A 13,529-nucleotide genomic window follows, 5' to 3' on the forward strand; every position below is an offset into this window, starting at 1 on the left:
ATTATGCCATAATTCTGTGACATAGACATAAATGAGTAAACTGAGGCACTGAGAGATTAAATAACTTGTTAGTGTCAGAGTCTGTCTTCAAACTCACTCCTGACTGGTATCAGTATATTTAACATTGAGTTTTCAGCATGTCAAATTAAAAGGTTTGTGTTTTATAGAGCTATTCTTTTCACAACTAAGAAAGAAAATATGAGTAAATATTTTTGGTCCTTTTTTCTTTTCAGGCCTTTCCAATGGTATTTTTCAAGAAGACATATCATTCAGCAATGTAGAACTAAAACTTAAAAAAAAATAACATTAAGATCAGTCTTTATATCTTTATGGGTCTAGTGAATCGGTTTTTAACAGTTTAATGCTGTTTTAGATGGACTATTGTTTTTACACAACAATATAACTGAATCCAATATAGATATCCACATTAATATACCACTCTAAGCTAGATTGTAACAATATAATATGGCAAATATGAGAAGTAAAATAATCCAGCATCAAGTGGAGATAAAAGCGCAATGATTTTTTGTTGAACTCAAAATACATTTTTCTTTCGTTTAAAAGATTTACAGGTTTGAAATATATTTTTTCAAAGGCAAAAAGTGATTTTTATTCAGTAGCTTGCAAAGTCATGTTAGCAAACAGACAATACTGGCCGCCACCATGTCGAGTTAACTCCGGTTCAGCAGTCCGCTGCCCAAGTCTGGGCAGGGGGTTAGAAGAATCCTTCCTCTTTCCAGTCTATACAGTGAATTAAAGGTGGTGAGTCTCAAACTAAGGGTCATCTTCCATTTTTCCCAGTCCATCTAAGATTATTGTGGGCTCTTTTACAAACAACAAGAAAGTCTACCTAAAGCCATTTTCCTCCCATAGCCCTGAAATTCTGGTTTACGCTTTTATTAAAGCCACTGACACCTATTTGTAAATGCTTAATTTCAGATTTTAAGATTTCCCTGCTACCTTAACTACTTCCCTTGAGAAGTTTACAGCATGAGGCGTTTGTTTGCTTTATATTTTTATTTGCATTTACTCAGTAATCAAACTTCTTCATAGAAAAACTTAGTGGACAAGGAGAGTACCCTTGCGTTCCATGGCAAAAAGGGCGCTCGGTGACCGGGCCCCCGTGGTTGGACAAGCTGGCAAGAAAAACCCCATTGTAACATATAAGCAAAGGGTCGAAAGAGAGCTGCCACGACGTGAAAAGTCTGCTTTGTTGAACTGGGGCTCAGCACAGCTGTCAGCAACCTTGCACAGCACAGCCACAGAGGAGAAAGACATCGCAAGACTTGCTGCACCGGGAGCAGGAAACGCGATGCAGGCTTGAGACCCAAATCCCTTCTCAGCAGCGCCTCCCAAAGCCAGCCACTGCTTTCCCTTGGAGAAGGCAAAGCGTCCCCAGACCCAGGTTGGCCGCACCCCAGCTCCTTTCTCTTTCCTCCGCAGCTGCACACAGACGAGCACGTGAGCCCGGCAGCGCTTCCCAGCTGTGCCTCAGCTGACCGCTTCCTGATTGGCTGAGACAGACGTGGGCTGGGGTGGGACTGGCCGCCGGCGTCGCTCGCCATTGGCTCTCAGGGAACCCGCCTCCCCCTCAGGTGAGGCGGGCTTGCGTGAGCGCGAGCCGGGCTCCGCGGGCGGGCGCGCCCCCGACACTCTCCTCCCCCCGCCCCATCCCGCGCGCCCCCGAGCGCGCCTCCGCCCTTGCCCGCCCCCTGCCGCTGCCTCAGCTCCTCAGTGCACAGAGACGCCTCGTCTGAGGGGACGCGAGGATCGGCCTCGCCGCCGCTTCGTCCGGTGCTCGGGGCCCTGACAAGCTGCCTGAGGGGAGGCTCTTCAGAGCCGGACCTGGACTCTTACGATTGCCGCCTGCTGCTCCTGCCTCCGGGTTTACGAGGGGGTTCCCGCCTTGCACCTCCCACCTCTGGACGTGCCTCCCCTTCTCTCCTCGCGTGTGGAGGGAGCCAGCGCTTAGGCCGGAGCGAGCCTGGGGGCGGCCGGCCGTGAAGGCTTCGCGGGGACCGATTCGCCATGGAGGGCGCCGGCGGCGCGAACGACAAGAAAAAGTAAGCCCCTTTCCTCCGTCCGTCGCGTTCTCCGCCGGCGCCCCCCGTCCGCCCGCCGCCACGGGCTCGGGGGCCAGCCTCAGCGCTCCGGAGGGGGCCGCCTTTTTGTTTCTGCCTCTTCTCCCCTCCCCTCTCTCCCCCCAGCCTCGCCGGCCGGGCTCCCCCGCTGCCCACGTCGCCATCTTGTCGTGGGGGGTGGGAGACGCCTCGAAAGTGCTTTCAGGGGCCGGGGGCTGAGCCCCGCTGGCCCTCCCCTCCCGGCCGCCGGGGCCTCGCGCCGCCCTCCTGCTAGCCTTGAAAATCACCCGGCCTGCCCTATACCCCCATCCGGGTGGACTTTCCCTGGCCCGAAAACCCCGGGAAGAGAGACGAGCCGCAGCTCGGTCGCCGCCGTTTGCACCCGAGCTTCCGCTCCTTCCCGCCCCCATTCTCTCCAGTTCCATTGAACACTCGGCCCCGGGGCGGACCCTGCGCGCTGGTCCTGGCTTCCCAGTGGGCTCGGGGCCCTGGGTTTCCCACCCAGGGGCTCGCGTGGTCAGATGAGACCTTACGGTGTGGTTGTCTAGTCGCGGCGGGTGTCTTTGCCTTTGTGCATTAGGGATTTGTCGCGACGGCCTGAAGATGCTAACTTTAGTTTGCACGTGCAGGTTTTGTTTTGTTTTAATCGCCTTGAAAAACTTGTCTAGATTGAGGAGTCGGAGTAACGGGAATTTGGCGAAGTAGCAACATTTTAAAGAGGGCATCACAATTGGATTCTTGTGTTTATATCAGCTGTCAAGGGAGCCCAGACGTTATAAATTAATATGTGAGACTGAAAAAGTATGTGATCGCAGCAAGTTTCAATGTAGCATCGAAATTTTTAGAACGGTCTCATTTTCATGAAATTGAAGCATATTAAAGGAAAACCTTCAAGATGTATCCGAAGTAAATAATCATTCTGTTAGAACTTAATGCAAGTTTTTAAAACACCTTAAAGTTTGAGTCTAAATGGTACATTATAGGATTAAGAATTATAAATGGATCCAGTGGGATTGAGGCCCCCACCCCCCCCCCCCAAGCCCCTCACACAATTTGGTACATTTTTGGTATTTTAACCTTTGTGGAAATCGTTTTTAAGGAATTGGAGATTTATATAGTAAGAGTTGTGATTGGTAGACTGGCTTTACTCCTTCCACTCTTCTGGGAGAGATTAAGATTAACTTCCCTAATCAGTATTAGCAGAAGATAAACTTGTTTATATGTTCTTGCTATTTCGTAGATACCATTTTGGTCCTTATTTCGTAGAATGATAAATTCTCTTTGTACACCAGAGAAAACCCTTATAAAATTCAAAAAGTGAGTAAATAGGCCTGGACTTAATTCCAAGAGTTGACAGGAATTAATTGCAATTATTTTTGCGGAAATGATTACAATGCTTTTAATGAAATGATGAAGCTGCTATATTATAAACGTGAGGCAGATTACCTCTGTGTAGTGCCAGTTTTCAGTTCTTATTCTGTGCTGAATCATACTTAATACTGTGCATCAAGTTATACACCAATCATTTCTTTTTTATATGCAATTCTCTTTAATTGTAAATTCTTTGCAGTTAGTTGAGATTATCACAAGCAGCTTTAATATATTTGAATTAATTAGTTACTGTGCATCACCCCCCAATTCTAAATTAGTTCTTAGATTTTGCTCAGTCCCATGTGTTATTTTCAAAATACTCTCATTTGAAAATTTAGCAAACTTGAATCGGATTGCATCATATTTCTTAATATAGAGGTTCTTATAACTGAAAAATTAAGTTAAACACTTAATAAATAGCTACTCAACAACATTTAGATGTTTGTTAAAGATATCTGGTTTTTATCCTTTTCTAACTAATAATTTTAAAACTTTCTGAAAAGGTAACTGAGATTGAGGGGCAAGGTACTTTCTTCTTACAATTTTTCCATTTTAAATGTGCTGTAGAGTCCAGTTTGGGAAGACAAATTTGTCTTCTTAAAGATGTTCTAGGAAACTAAAAAACTGAAGGATTGGAAGAAATCACAACAGGATGGAATAGTTACAATAGATTTAACAGGGAATTTCATGTTGATTTCTTAGTGGTAGGTAGGGCCTGGACTTAATTTAATAGCACATTAATACTGATTTTTAGATTTCAGAGTAATGTCAAGAGGTTCATTGTTCTCTTTAAGGTGTCAGGCCAGACTCCTTCAGTTTCCAATAACAGTTATTGGATCGTTAGAGTAAAATTTCTGAGAATGGACATTTCTTAACTTCTTTAACTTTGGCCATTAAAGTCAAGAAGCTCTCATTTATTAGTAAACTTTTCTCTTGTTACAATTGTACTTTGATTTTCCTCTTTTTTGAAGAAGAGCATGGTTGGTAGTTGAGAGTATAGGATCTGGACCTAGACACTTCTAGTTAAGAGTCCAGTTTTTTCGCTTGTTAGCTTTGTGAGCTTGGGCAAGTTACTGAATGCTGTTGAGCATATTTCCTCCTTTTGGAACGATAATAATAGCAACCATCTCAGTGGTTGTTGTCAACATTACATGAGATAATGTTCACTGTATGTCTGGTTTAGGAATCTTGGGAACACTGTATACTTGGAAATATGCATTACCTGTTAAAGTTCTATTTAAACTTCCACAACACTTAAAAACTTTTTTGAAAGTGTTTCCAAATATTTATGTTAGTTCTTCTCCCCGCCTTCATAGATTTTTTCTAAATCTCCTAAAAATGAAGGCCAACATTGGATTTAGAGCTTTAAAAGGGGTTCTTTTCCAGTTAAAACAGTATATCCCTGGGTTATGTTGGCAGCTAGCATCGGTTACTCTTCTTGAGCATCTGTTCTCTCTACTCTCGGGTCCCTTCTTCACAATTCCTTACCCTGCTGTTTCCTCCCCAAATAGGCCACTTGTATTTACTTTGGGTATCAGAGACTAGAGTTGTAAACAAATATACTAGGCTTAGAGTTTATTTCAGTAAGGTATGTGCAAGTAACTTAAAGGTATGTGCAAGGAGTGGCAGTAACTTAAAACATTTTTTGTCTTGACTCCATAGTTAAGAGTAGATAGTTGCATAAATACTTATCTTTGCTAAACATGGTAAGTTGATAAAATACTCCTGGTAAAACATGTGAACCTACACAATAGAAAAACTCCTTTGCTTATGAATTTCTCCAGGTAAGACTACTGGCCTCTGTCTCAAGGCAAGGCTTCAAGCTGTATGTTAGTCTGATTTTTTGAGGCTTGATTTGTATGAAATCTGTATTAGTGCAGTCTTTTACCTAAACTGTGGTAGTTTGTTCCTGTAGTCCACTGGAAAGCATTTTGTGCCATTGGGAGAATGTCCAATCTTTACCTGGTGATTTCCATTGTCTGCAGCACTAATGGTGTGTGGGCCCAAAGTTAAGATTTTATGGTTATATTCTATTGTTGTATATTAAGAATGATGTGTAGGAGGCTGAGGAAGATTAGTCTTGACTGATGTTTTCTGAAGAACTCCTAACAGTTGATTATGTTTGCTGGTGAAATTAAAAAAAAACTGTTACCATACATGAATGTTAAAGATTTGGATTAGATTACTGAGTTTGTTCATAGATACAGCCTCTTAAAATGTAATTTTTAACATAGAGATACTTCTTAAAATAATATATTCTTTGTTAAAAATTTTTTTTAATGTTTTCTATTTTTGAGAGAGGGAAAGGGAGACACAGAATCCGAAGCAGGCTCTAGGCTCTGAGGTGTCAGCACAGAACTCGATGCGGGGCTTGAACTCCTGAGCCGTGAGATCATGACCTGAGCCAAAGTTGGGACACTTAACTGACTGAACCATCCAGGCACCCTTAAAATACTGTATTTTTATCTAAGATTGTTAACGTAAGTCTGTTTATAAAGTAGGAGAAAATAATCAAAATTAAATGTGTTGTTAGATAGTTTTCTATTAAGAAGTTGATTTTAATTCATAAGAATGTTCTCTTTTTATCTTGTTTCTTTTTTTTTAATGATGGGACTAACTATCCAGTTGGTGGATTTTAGCCAGCTTTCTGCGACTTGTGGTGTATGTATTGTGTATGTTTTCTGCCTAACTACAGAGCTAGAAAAAGAATTTGAAGCTAAGTCAATCATATTGCTCAGTATTTTTGGTAAAAGTTTGGCAAGAATTTTTGAAATAACTAGATCTTGGAATTTTAAAAATAATTTTATACCTCTCTTTCTTGGAGCATCAAGAATTAACTCTTTTGTATGTATATTGAGATTTAGATTAAAATTCACGTTTCTGCAATAAAGACTACCAAACCCATATCATTTGCCAGACATGACTCTTTCAGAAAAATGGAATATATAAAATCTACATTTATAAAAACAAAATTTAAGTGATTTCCTCATGACTTGTTTTTCCATAGCTTTTGAAGTGATTGTGAGGTTTTTTTTAAATTGTGGTTAAAAAAAAAAAAACCCACATAATGTAAAAATTCCCATCTTAAGCATTTCTAAGTGTGCAGTTCAAGAGTAAGTGTATTCATGTTGTTGTGTAACTAGAATTTTTTTACCTTGTAAAACTGAAAGCATTAAGCATTTCTCCTAGTTTCCCCCTCCTAGTTCTTGATGACCATCATTCCACTCTGTTTTTATGAATTTGACTACTGAATACCTTACATATGTGGAGTCATAAAGTTTTTGTCTTTTTGTGACTGGTTTATTTCACTTAGCATAGTGTTGTCAAGATTTATCCATGTCGTAGGCCTGTGTGAAAATTTCCTTATTTTTAAGGCCAATATACACTACATTTTGTTCATCCATTCATCTTTCGGTGGACACTTAGGTTGCTTCCACGTGTTGGCTGTTGTGAATAGTACTGTTAGGAACACGGACGTACAAATATCTCTTATAGATCTTGTTTTCAGTTCTTTTGGATATATCCCCAGAAGTATGTTGCTGGATCGTATAGTAACTATTTTTAAGTTTTTAAGGAACTGCCATACTGTTTTCCATAGTGGCTGCACCATTTTATATTTCCACCAACAGTGCACAGGGGTTCCTATTACTCCATATCCTCCCCAACATTTGTTAATTTCTGTTTTTGTGATAATGACTATTCTAATGGATATGTTCAAGTGGTTGTATTTTAAGGGTTTGTGTGCAATAACCAACTTAAAGTTAACAACAGAGAACAGTTGCCAGGGGAAGCCTTATCGGACATGAGGTTAAGCTCCTGTAAAATGAGAATTAAGTTTTTCTAGGGACTCAGATTTGATCTGCCAGTACATTTTCAGAAATACTTATTGATTAAAATGGCCTGTAACTGTTTTGTTGTTAATAAAGTTACACTTAATTGGTAACTTATTTTAAGTGACTTTTAAAAATAATTGAAATGACTTATTTTCATAAGAAAATCACCTCCAAGATGATACCATTTAGTTCTGGTGATCTCAACTGTTGGAGTATTTCTTCATTTTAAAATTTAATTTACTTATAATATTAAACATAAAGATGATTTCACAGTGTGATTTTCAAAATTTATTGTTTTGCAAGTGGTTCAAAAATCTAGTGATGGAACATAACTTATGGTGGTTCTTCACCTACTTGTTTTGAAAGTCACAATATATTTAGGCAAATTAAGTGTCTGCCACTTAATACTGCAATTTTCACTCATTTGTAACAATTTCCTGTGCTGCTTCTCTTTTCCTAATAGTTTGTGAGAATCTGTTTTGCCAACTGAAAAATAAGATTTAAAGGCAGTAAGTTTAAGTCTTTAAGAGTTCTGATATATTTCTCTTCTTAGAGATCTTGTAAATTAAGATGCTAACTAGATTTCTCTAAAGTGACCCTCTCTCCTTTTTTCAATTATAAAATTGAAACATTTCAATGGGCAAGATCACAAATGGGAATAATTGGAGGCTTGTGGTGTAAAAGAGAATACACACAGTGAGTTCTTAATAAATATTTGAATGAACGAAGAGAAAGCAGAGAAAGATTTTAAGGTTTTTAAAAGGTTTTTTGGAAGTCATTATTGTCCTCTCTTCTATGTCTTAATTTTCATAGGAATTTTTCTTATGCTTGGAAATGCCTTGTGTTACTTTGGAACTTCCTTGAATCTTGAAATTTATTTTTTTTGTTCTTTCAAAAAAAATTTTTTTTTTCAACGTTTATTTATTTTTGGGACAGAGAGAGACAGAGCATGAACGGGCGAGGGGCAGAGAGAGAGGGAGACACAGAATCGGAAACAGGCTCTAGGCTCTGAGCCATCAGCCCAGAGCCCGACGCGGGGCTCGAACTCACGGACCGCGAGATCGTGACCTGGCTGAAGTCGGACGCTTAACTGACTGCACCACCCAGGCACCTTTTTTGTTCTTTCAGAAATGTTTATAGTATCTATTAGAACCAGGCTAAAAAAAATTTTGTTAGTAAATACAGCTATATCATACATACTTGGCCTTGAAAGTAAATCAGTACCCTATTTTAAGGTATGTTAAAACTTAGTGCTTGCCAATTCTATATTGGAGCACTGAGTAAAAAAAGTTTACCAAAAGAAGCATATGTATATGACTGCAGGAAATTCGCTAGTTAAATGTATGGAATGTGTCTTTACCTTGTTTCATCTTTAGCAAATGTTTCTTAAGTCTGCTCTAAACTTTCAGAAAGTTTGGACCAATTAATAGTCTCCAGCAGTGTTGGAGAGTGCCAGTTTCTTGTACTTGGTCATCATTAAAGTTTGCTTCAAGTATGAAATGCTTGAAGTTTATAAGTATATTGGGATGTTTTCTATTGCAGTGTAGAGACATAACTCAAGCTAGTTTAAGGGGGTAAGGCAGTCATGGGCTTACACATGACAAGATACAACTCAAGCTAGTTTAAAGGGGTTAGGCAGTTAATTGGCTTACACAGTCTAGTTTTGGTTGAGAGAATAGTTAAATCCAGAGTCTCAAGTGATGTCCTCAGAGTATAATTTCTGACTTTCTCTTGAATATTACTTGGTTTATATGTCTTTGTTCTATATGCATGTTGGCCTTGTTCTGCCACTGACCGGCTATCTGTATGGTATGAAAGATGGTACCTAGCATTCCCATGCCTGCATTCATAGAGTTTGTGATTTAAAAAATGAAAAGAAACTGGCTCTTCTAGTATCCATATAGCTGTCTCCTGGATTAATGCCAGTTTGCCCTGCGTGGACTATTCATTTTTAACCATGTCAGTGGGGTTCCCTGATTACATGAGTCAAATGTCTTATTATAGTATTTCATTGTCTTGATGTAGATTATTAATTATCTCCTTATCTAGGACTCTTGGTCATTGCTGGTATTGTAATGAATGGGCTATAGGTTTTTGTTGCAAATCATCTGAATACGTATTCTACAGATACCAACCATAATTGTTCTTGCTGTGCACTTTGGGAAGCTTAGAGTCTCTTCTGTGGATTAGGGTTTTCATTTCAGGTTCCTTAAGAAAGAAGTAGAATGACTAATGGCTAAGAACTTAAGTGCTAGAGGCTGGCTGCTTGCTTTGCCACTTACTAGCTATGTGGTCTTGTACAAGTTGCTTTACCTCTGTAGATCTCACTTTCTTCATCTATAAATTAGGGTAAAAATATTTGCCTTTTAGGATCATTGTGAGGATAAAAAAAGATATTAACTCATGTGAAACACTCAAGAGTTCTTGGCACAAAGTAGGGGCTTAATAAACTAGAAACTATTATTAGGTTCATATTATAATTATTATGTTTTTTCAGAAGAGTTTCACTCTTTTGAAGTCTCATATTTAGAATCATTCAAGCCTTCTTTGGGACAGTCTAAGAACGGATGGTATCTTTTGGGCCACACCATTAGTAAACCTGTAATAGTAGTAGAATATTGGTGATGCTTTTCCTCTACATTGGTTTCTTTTCTCCACGAATGCCTGGCCTTTGCAGGTTAAATAAAGATATTTGTGTGTGTGTGTGTGTGTAGATATGCTGTTTTAAAGTATTTTTTCTGGGGTGCTTGGGTGGTTCAGTTGGTTAAGCGTCTAACTCCTGGTTTTGGCTCAGGTCATGATCTCGCTGTTCATTAGTTTGAGCCTCACGTTGGGCTCTGTGCTGACAGTGTGGAGCCTGCTTGGGATTCTCTCTCTCCCTCTTTCTGCCTCTCCCCTGCTCATGCTCGCTCTCTCTCTCTCTCTCTCTCTCTAAATAAATAAATAAATAAATAAATCAAAAAAACGTTTTAAAGTAATCATTCTTCATAGTGATGATGGTAGAGGAAAAAAAATATTCACAAGGCTCTTTATTTGGCTGTTAGAGGATGGCAAATTAAGAAAGCCTACTTTTCCATACTCTTTTGGTGTCAGGAAATCATTAAATGTCTTTTAATCCGTTTGCAGAGGAGAGTTGGAAATTGCTTGCCTTTGCAGATAACATAGCTAAAATGTTTAAATGGGTTATATGTCAAACCAGTAGTCAAAGCCTTCACTGTGAATCGAGGAAGTACTATTTTTCTTGGGTAATGTGAGCAAGTTGATTTATTTCAGTGGTTCAAAAAATTTTTTTCAACCCAGGACCATTGCTCCAGCACCTAACCACTTGACCTGTAACAGATTATTGTATATTCATTTGTTTAGCAGATATTTGTGCATCTAATTTGTCAAGCAGAGCATTGAGTTGTTGATGGCTCAGGCCACAGTTGAGTAATTAGTTTTTGATGCATCTGTTATGTAGTCCATCTTTTATTTTTTAGTACAGTGATTTCAAGTTTGGGGTTCTTGCAAAATGTAGACCAGGATTTAAGTTTTGTTATTAATACCAATCATCACGGAAGCATCCTCTATAATTGTATTTACTTATTTGGCCAGTCTGCTTTGAGAATTTTGACATACACAGAAGCACTCTCATAAAACAGTCTATTCATTTTTGGCAGCTTTAAATGTTAGAAAGTTCTTTTGTTCCAGTATTTCTTGACACTGACCAATGTTTAGATCTCTTTTGGATCAAAGCAATCCCTGTGAACCTTTGAGATGTACCGTCTGAGTGTGCACTTTAAAAAAATGTAACTATTCCTTTTAGTGATCATTTGGTACCAATTTGATCATAAACACATGCAACCTCAAACATAGAAAGTTTGTGGCAACAATATAGGCTTATGTAGAGATTATTTAGATGATCCAGAATATGATTTTTTTTCCCTTTTTCTTACATTGCCACCAGAACGGGAACACAATTTAAAAATTCATAAAGTTTACCTTCAGTACTGTTTTAACTCTGTTGAGCAAAAAGCCTGCCATCTTTTAATTCCTATGTATTACTCTCTGCATTTGAAAAAATCACCGAATCTGTATGACATCCTTTTCAAATACCTGAAGGTAGTTATTTCTATTCCTAAGTAAAAACATCCCCAAATTTCTTTAATTTTTCCATTTAAAAATTATTGAGCATCTGATTTGTGGAAAGGCATAGGCTATATTAAATATGGGAGCTTCAGTCTTCGGTGGAATCTGAGCCCTTCCACTTACTGATAGTGTTACTTCCTTTATATAAAGGAAATAGGATCGGGGGATTCATTGGGAAAATTTATTGGGTAACATTGGATAGGATTGATTAATGTAGGTGGAGGACCGAGACATTTGCTTAGGAGAGCTTTTTCTTTGTCATTGTTTCCAGGATCTTCATTATGGTCAGGGTTTAGAACTAAATAAAAATCTTCAGCTTGTGATTTCTATGTCTACACCTTTATTTCAATACATGTGAATTTTTTTACTAAGTACTTATTGTAACTTACATATTTTCTGTTATATTTAAGCAAGTAATTAAGGGCACATTCTTCTGAATACATACATCCACACACACACACACATGTAGTGTCATTGACCTTCTTTAAGTTCCAGTGTCAGGTCTATTAATATAATAAAATCATTTACAAGCTGAGGTGGCTAAAACGTAAAGGGAGAAGAGTAATAGAGGAGGTGATGTGCTTTGGGGAAAGCCATTAACACATAGCTGTTACTCAGGGACAGTGATTCTCAACCCCTTTGATGTTTGTGACATTCATAAAGAGATTTAAAGGTGAATTTTAAAAATTGTTTAAAAGGTTTGAAAAAAATCATTCTATGGTTATTATGTTTTTTAATTGGTCATCTTTGAAGCCTAATTATGCTCTTGTATTTTATTACTCACTTGTCACTGAGCTGTACCATTCATTAGCTTCTTATTCCTAGCAATTGTGCCTCATTCTACACAGCATCGCCCAACCCACTGAGTGCAGTGTTCTGCCTGACAAACATAGTTGTCTAGTATGTATATGTAGTTGCAGCTAAAAATAAATTTTTCTTATTTTTCAAAATTTGCTGGCTAACCTGTTAAATCTCTGCTATAAGACCTGCTGGTGGTTCTCAAATTTCTGTGACTTAATCACCTGGGTGTTTACTTAATATAAGGATTCCCAGGTACCCACCTGTAGACATTCGGATTTGATAATTTTGGGATGAGATTCAGGAATTTTTAAACTTTACAAGCACTGATAGATGAAATACAAACTTTGAATAGCTCAGAGCTAAACAGAATCATCTGAGAGATTGTTTTTTGAAAGACACATTCCAGGTCTACCATTTGAATTTCCAGGGTTGGGATTTAAGCACAAATACCTGGGAAGAAAGTTCCATTACTGATGATGATGTATATCACAGATCAACCAGTGTCTAATCTAGTCTAAGTCCTTAGTGTATTTTGTAGTTTTTGAGTTCCTAAGTATTGGCAATGCTAATATATGAGAGATTGGATATGTTTCCTGTACACGTAAAGCATTTGGGCAGATTGAAAAAAAAAAAGTTAACCATTTTTGGGTGTTGAACAGTCTTTTACTTCTCTGGGAATTTTTGAAAGACACATGAAGTATTTTCTTAGAGTAGAGGGGCTCAAAGTATTCTCCAGAGCAGCATCATTGGTACCTACCTGCTAACTTGTTACAAATGGAGATTCTCAGGCCCCATCAAGCTCTCCTGGATCAAAAACCCTGGGTAAGGCCCAATAATCTGTTTCCAGAATCCTGCCAGTTGATTGTGATACAAGCTAAAATTAGAGTAATACCTTCACATACACATTTTTGGTTTTATATATCTAGTACTTCATATATAGCAGAGGATCAAAGACTTTTTTGAGAGGCCCAATACCAATTCTGAACCAGGAGAGAGATGATGTAAATCACTAGTTAGGAATAATCTAAAAACAAAAGCATATTCCTTTTACAGACAGAACTTTAGTACATAATATTGTCAACAGATGTAAATCTGTTAGCTAATTAAAAGTTTATTTAATGTATAAATAGAACATTTTCACATTAATACTACTCCAGATGTGATACAGATTTTTTTTTCAGAATGTACCCTGAATTTAAAACAGTAAATCTTTCTTCCCTGTTTATTTTACTGCAGCATTAGAAAATCGAGTATTAAGCATTTCTGTGAGGTTATTGGAAGGAGAATAATCTATCTTTTCCCTAATTGTGGATAT

At 38.4% G+C, this 13,529-nt stretch overlaps 1 protein-coding gene across 1 annotated transcript in view; it reads left to right on the forward strand.

Moving 5' to 3' along the window:
- The first annotated feature begins 1,690 nt into the window (after positions 1-1,690).
- The window catches only part of HIF1A (hypoxia inducible factor 1 subunit alpha), a 41,764-nt gene continuing 29,925 nt past the window's right edge, over positions 1,691-13,529 (forward strand). The window contains exon 1 of the mRNA XM_030319250.2: positions 1,691-2,063. Within this exon, the coding sequence (XP_030175110.1) occupies positions 2,029-2,063 (35 nt within the window). The 5' untranslated portion in view covers positions 1,691-2,028. The remainder of the gene's footprint in view (positions 2,064-13,529) is intronic.

Source organism: Lynx canadensis, chromosome B3 (assembly GCF_007474595.2).
Source record: "Lynx canadensis isolate LIC74 chromosome B3, mLynCan4.pri.v2, whole genome shotgun sequence".
In the NCBI taxonomy this organism is placed as follows: Eukaryota; Metazoa; Chordata; class Mammalia; order Carnivora; family Felidae; genus Lynx; species Lynx canadensis.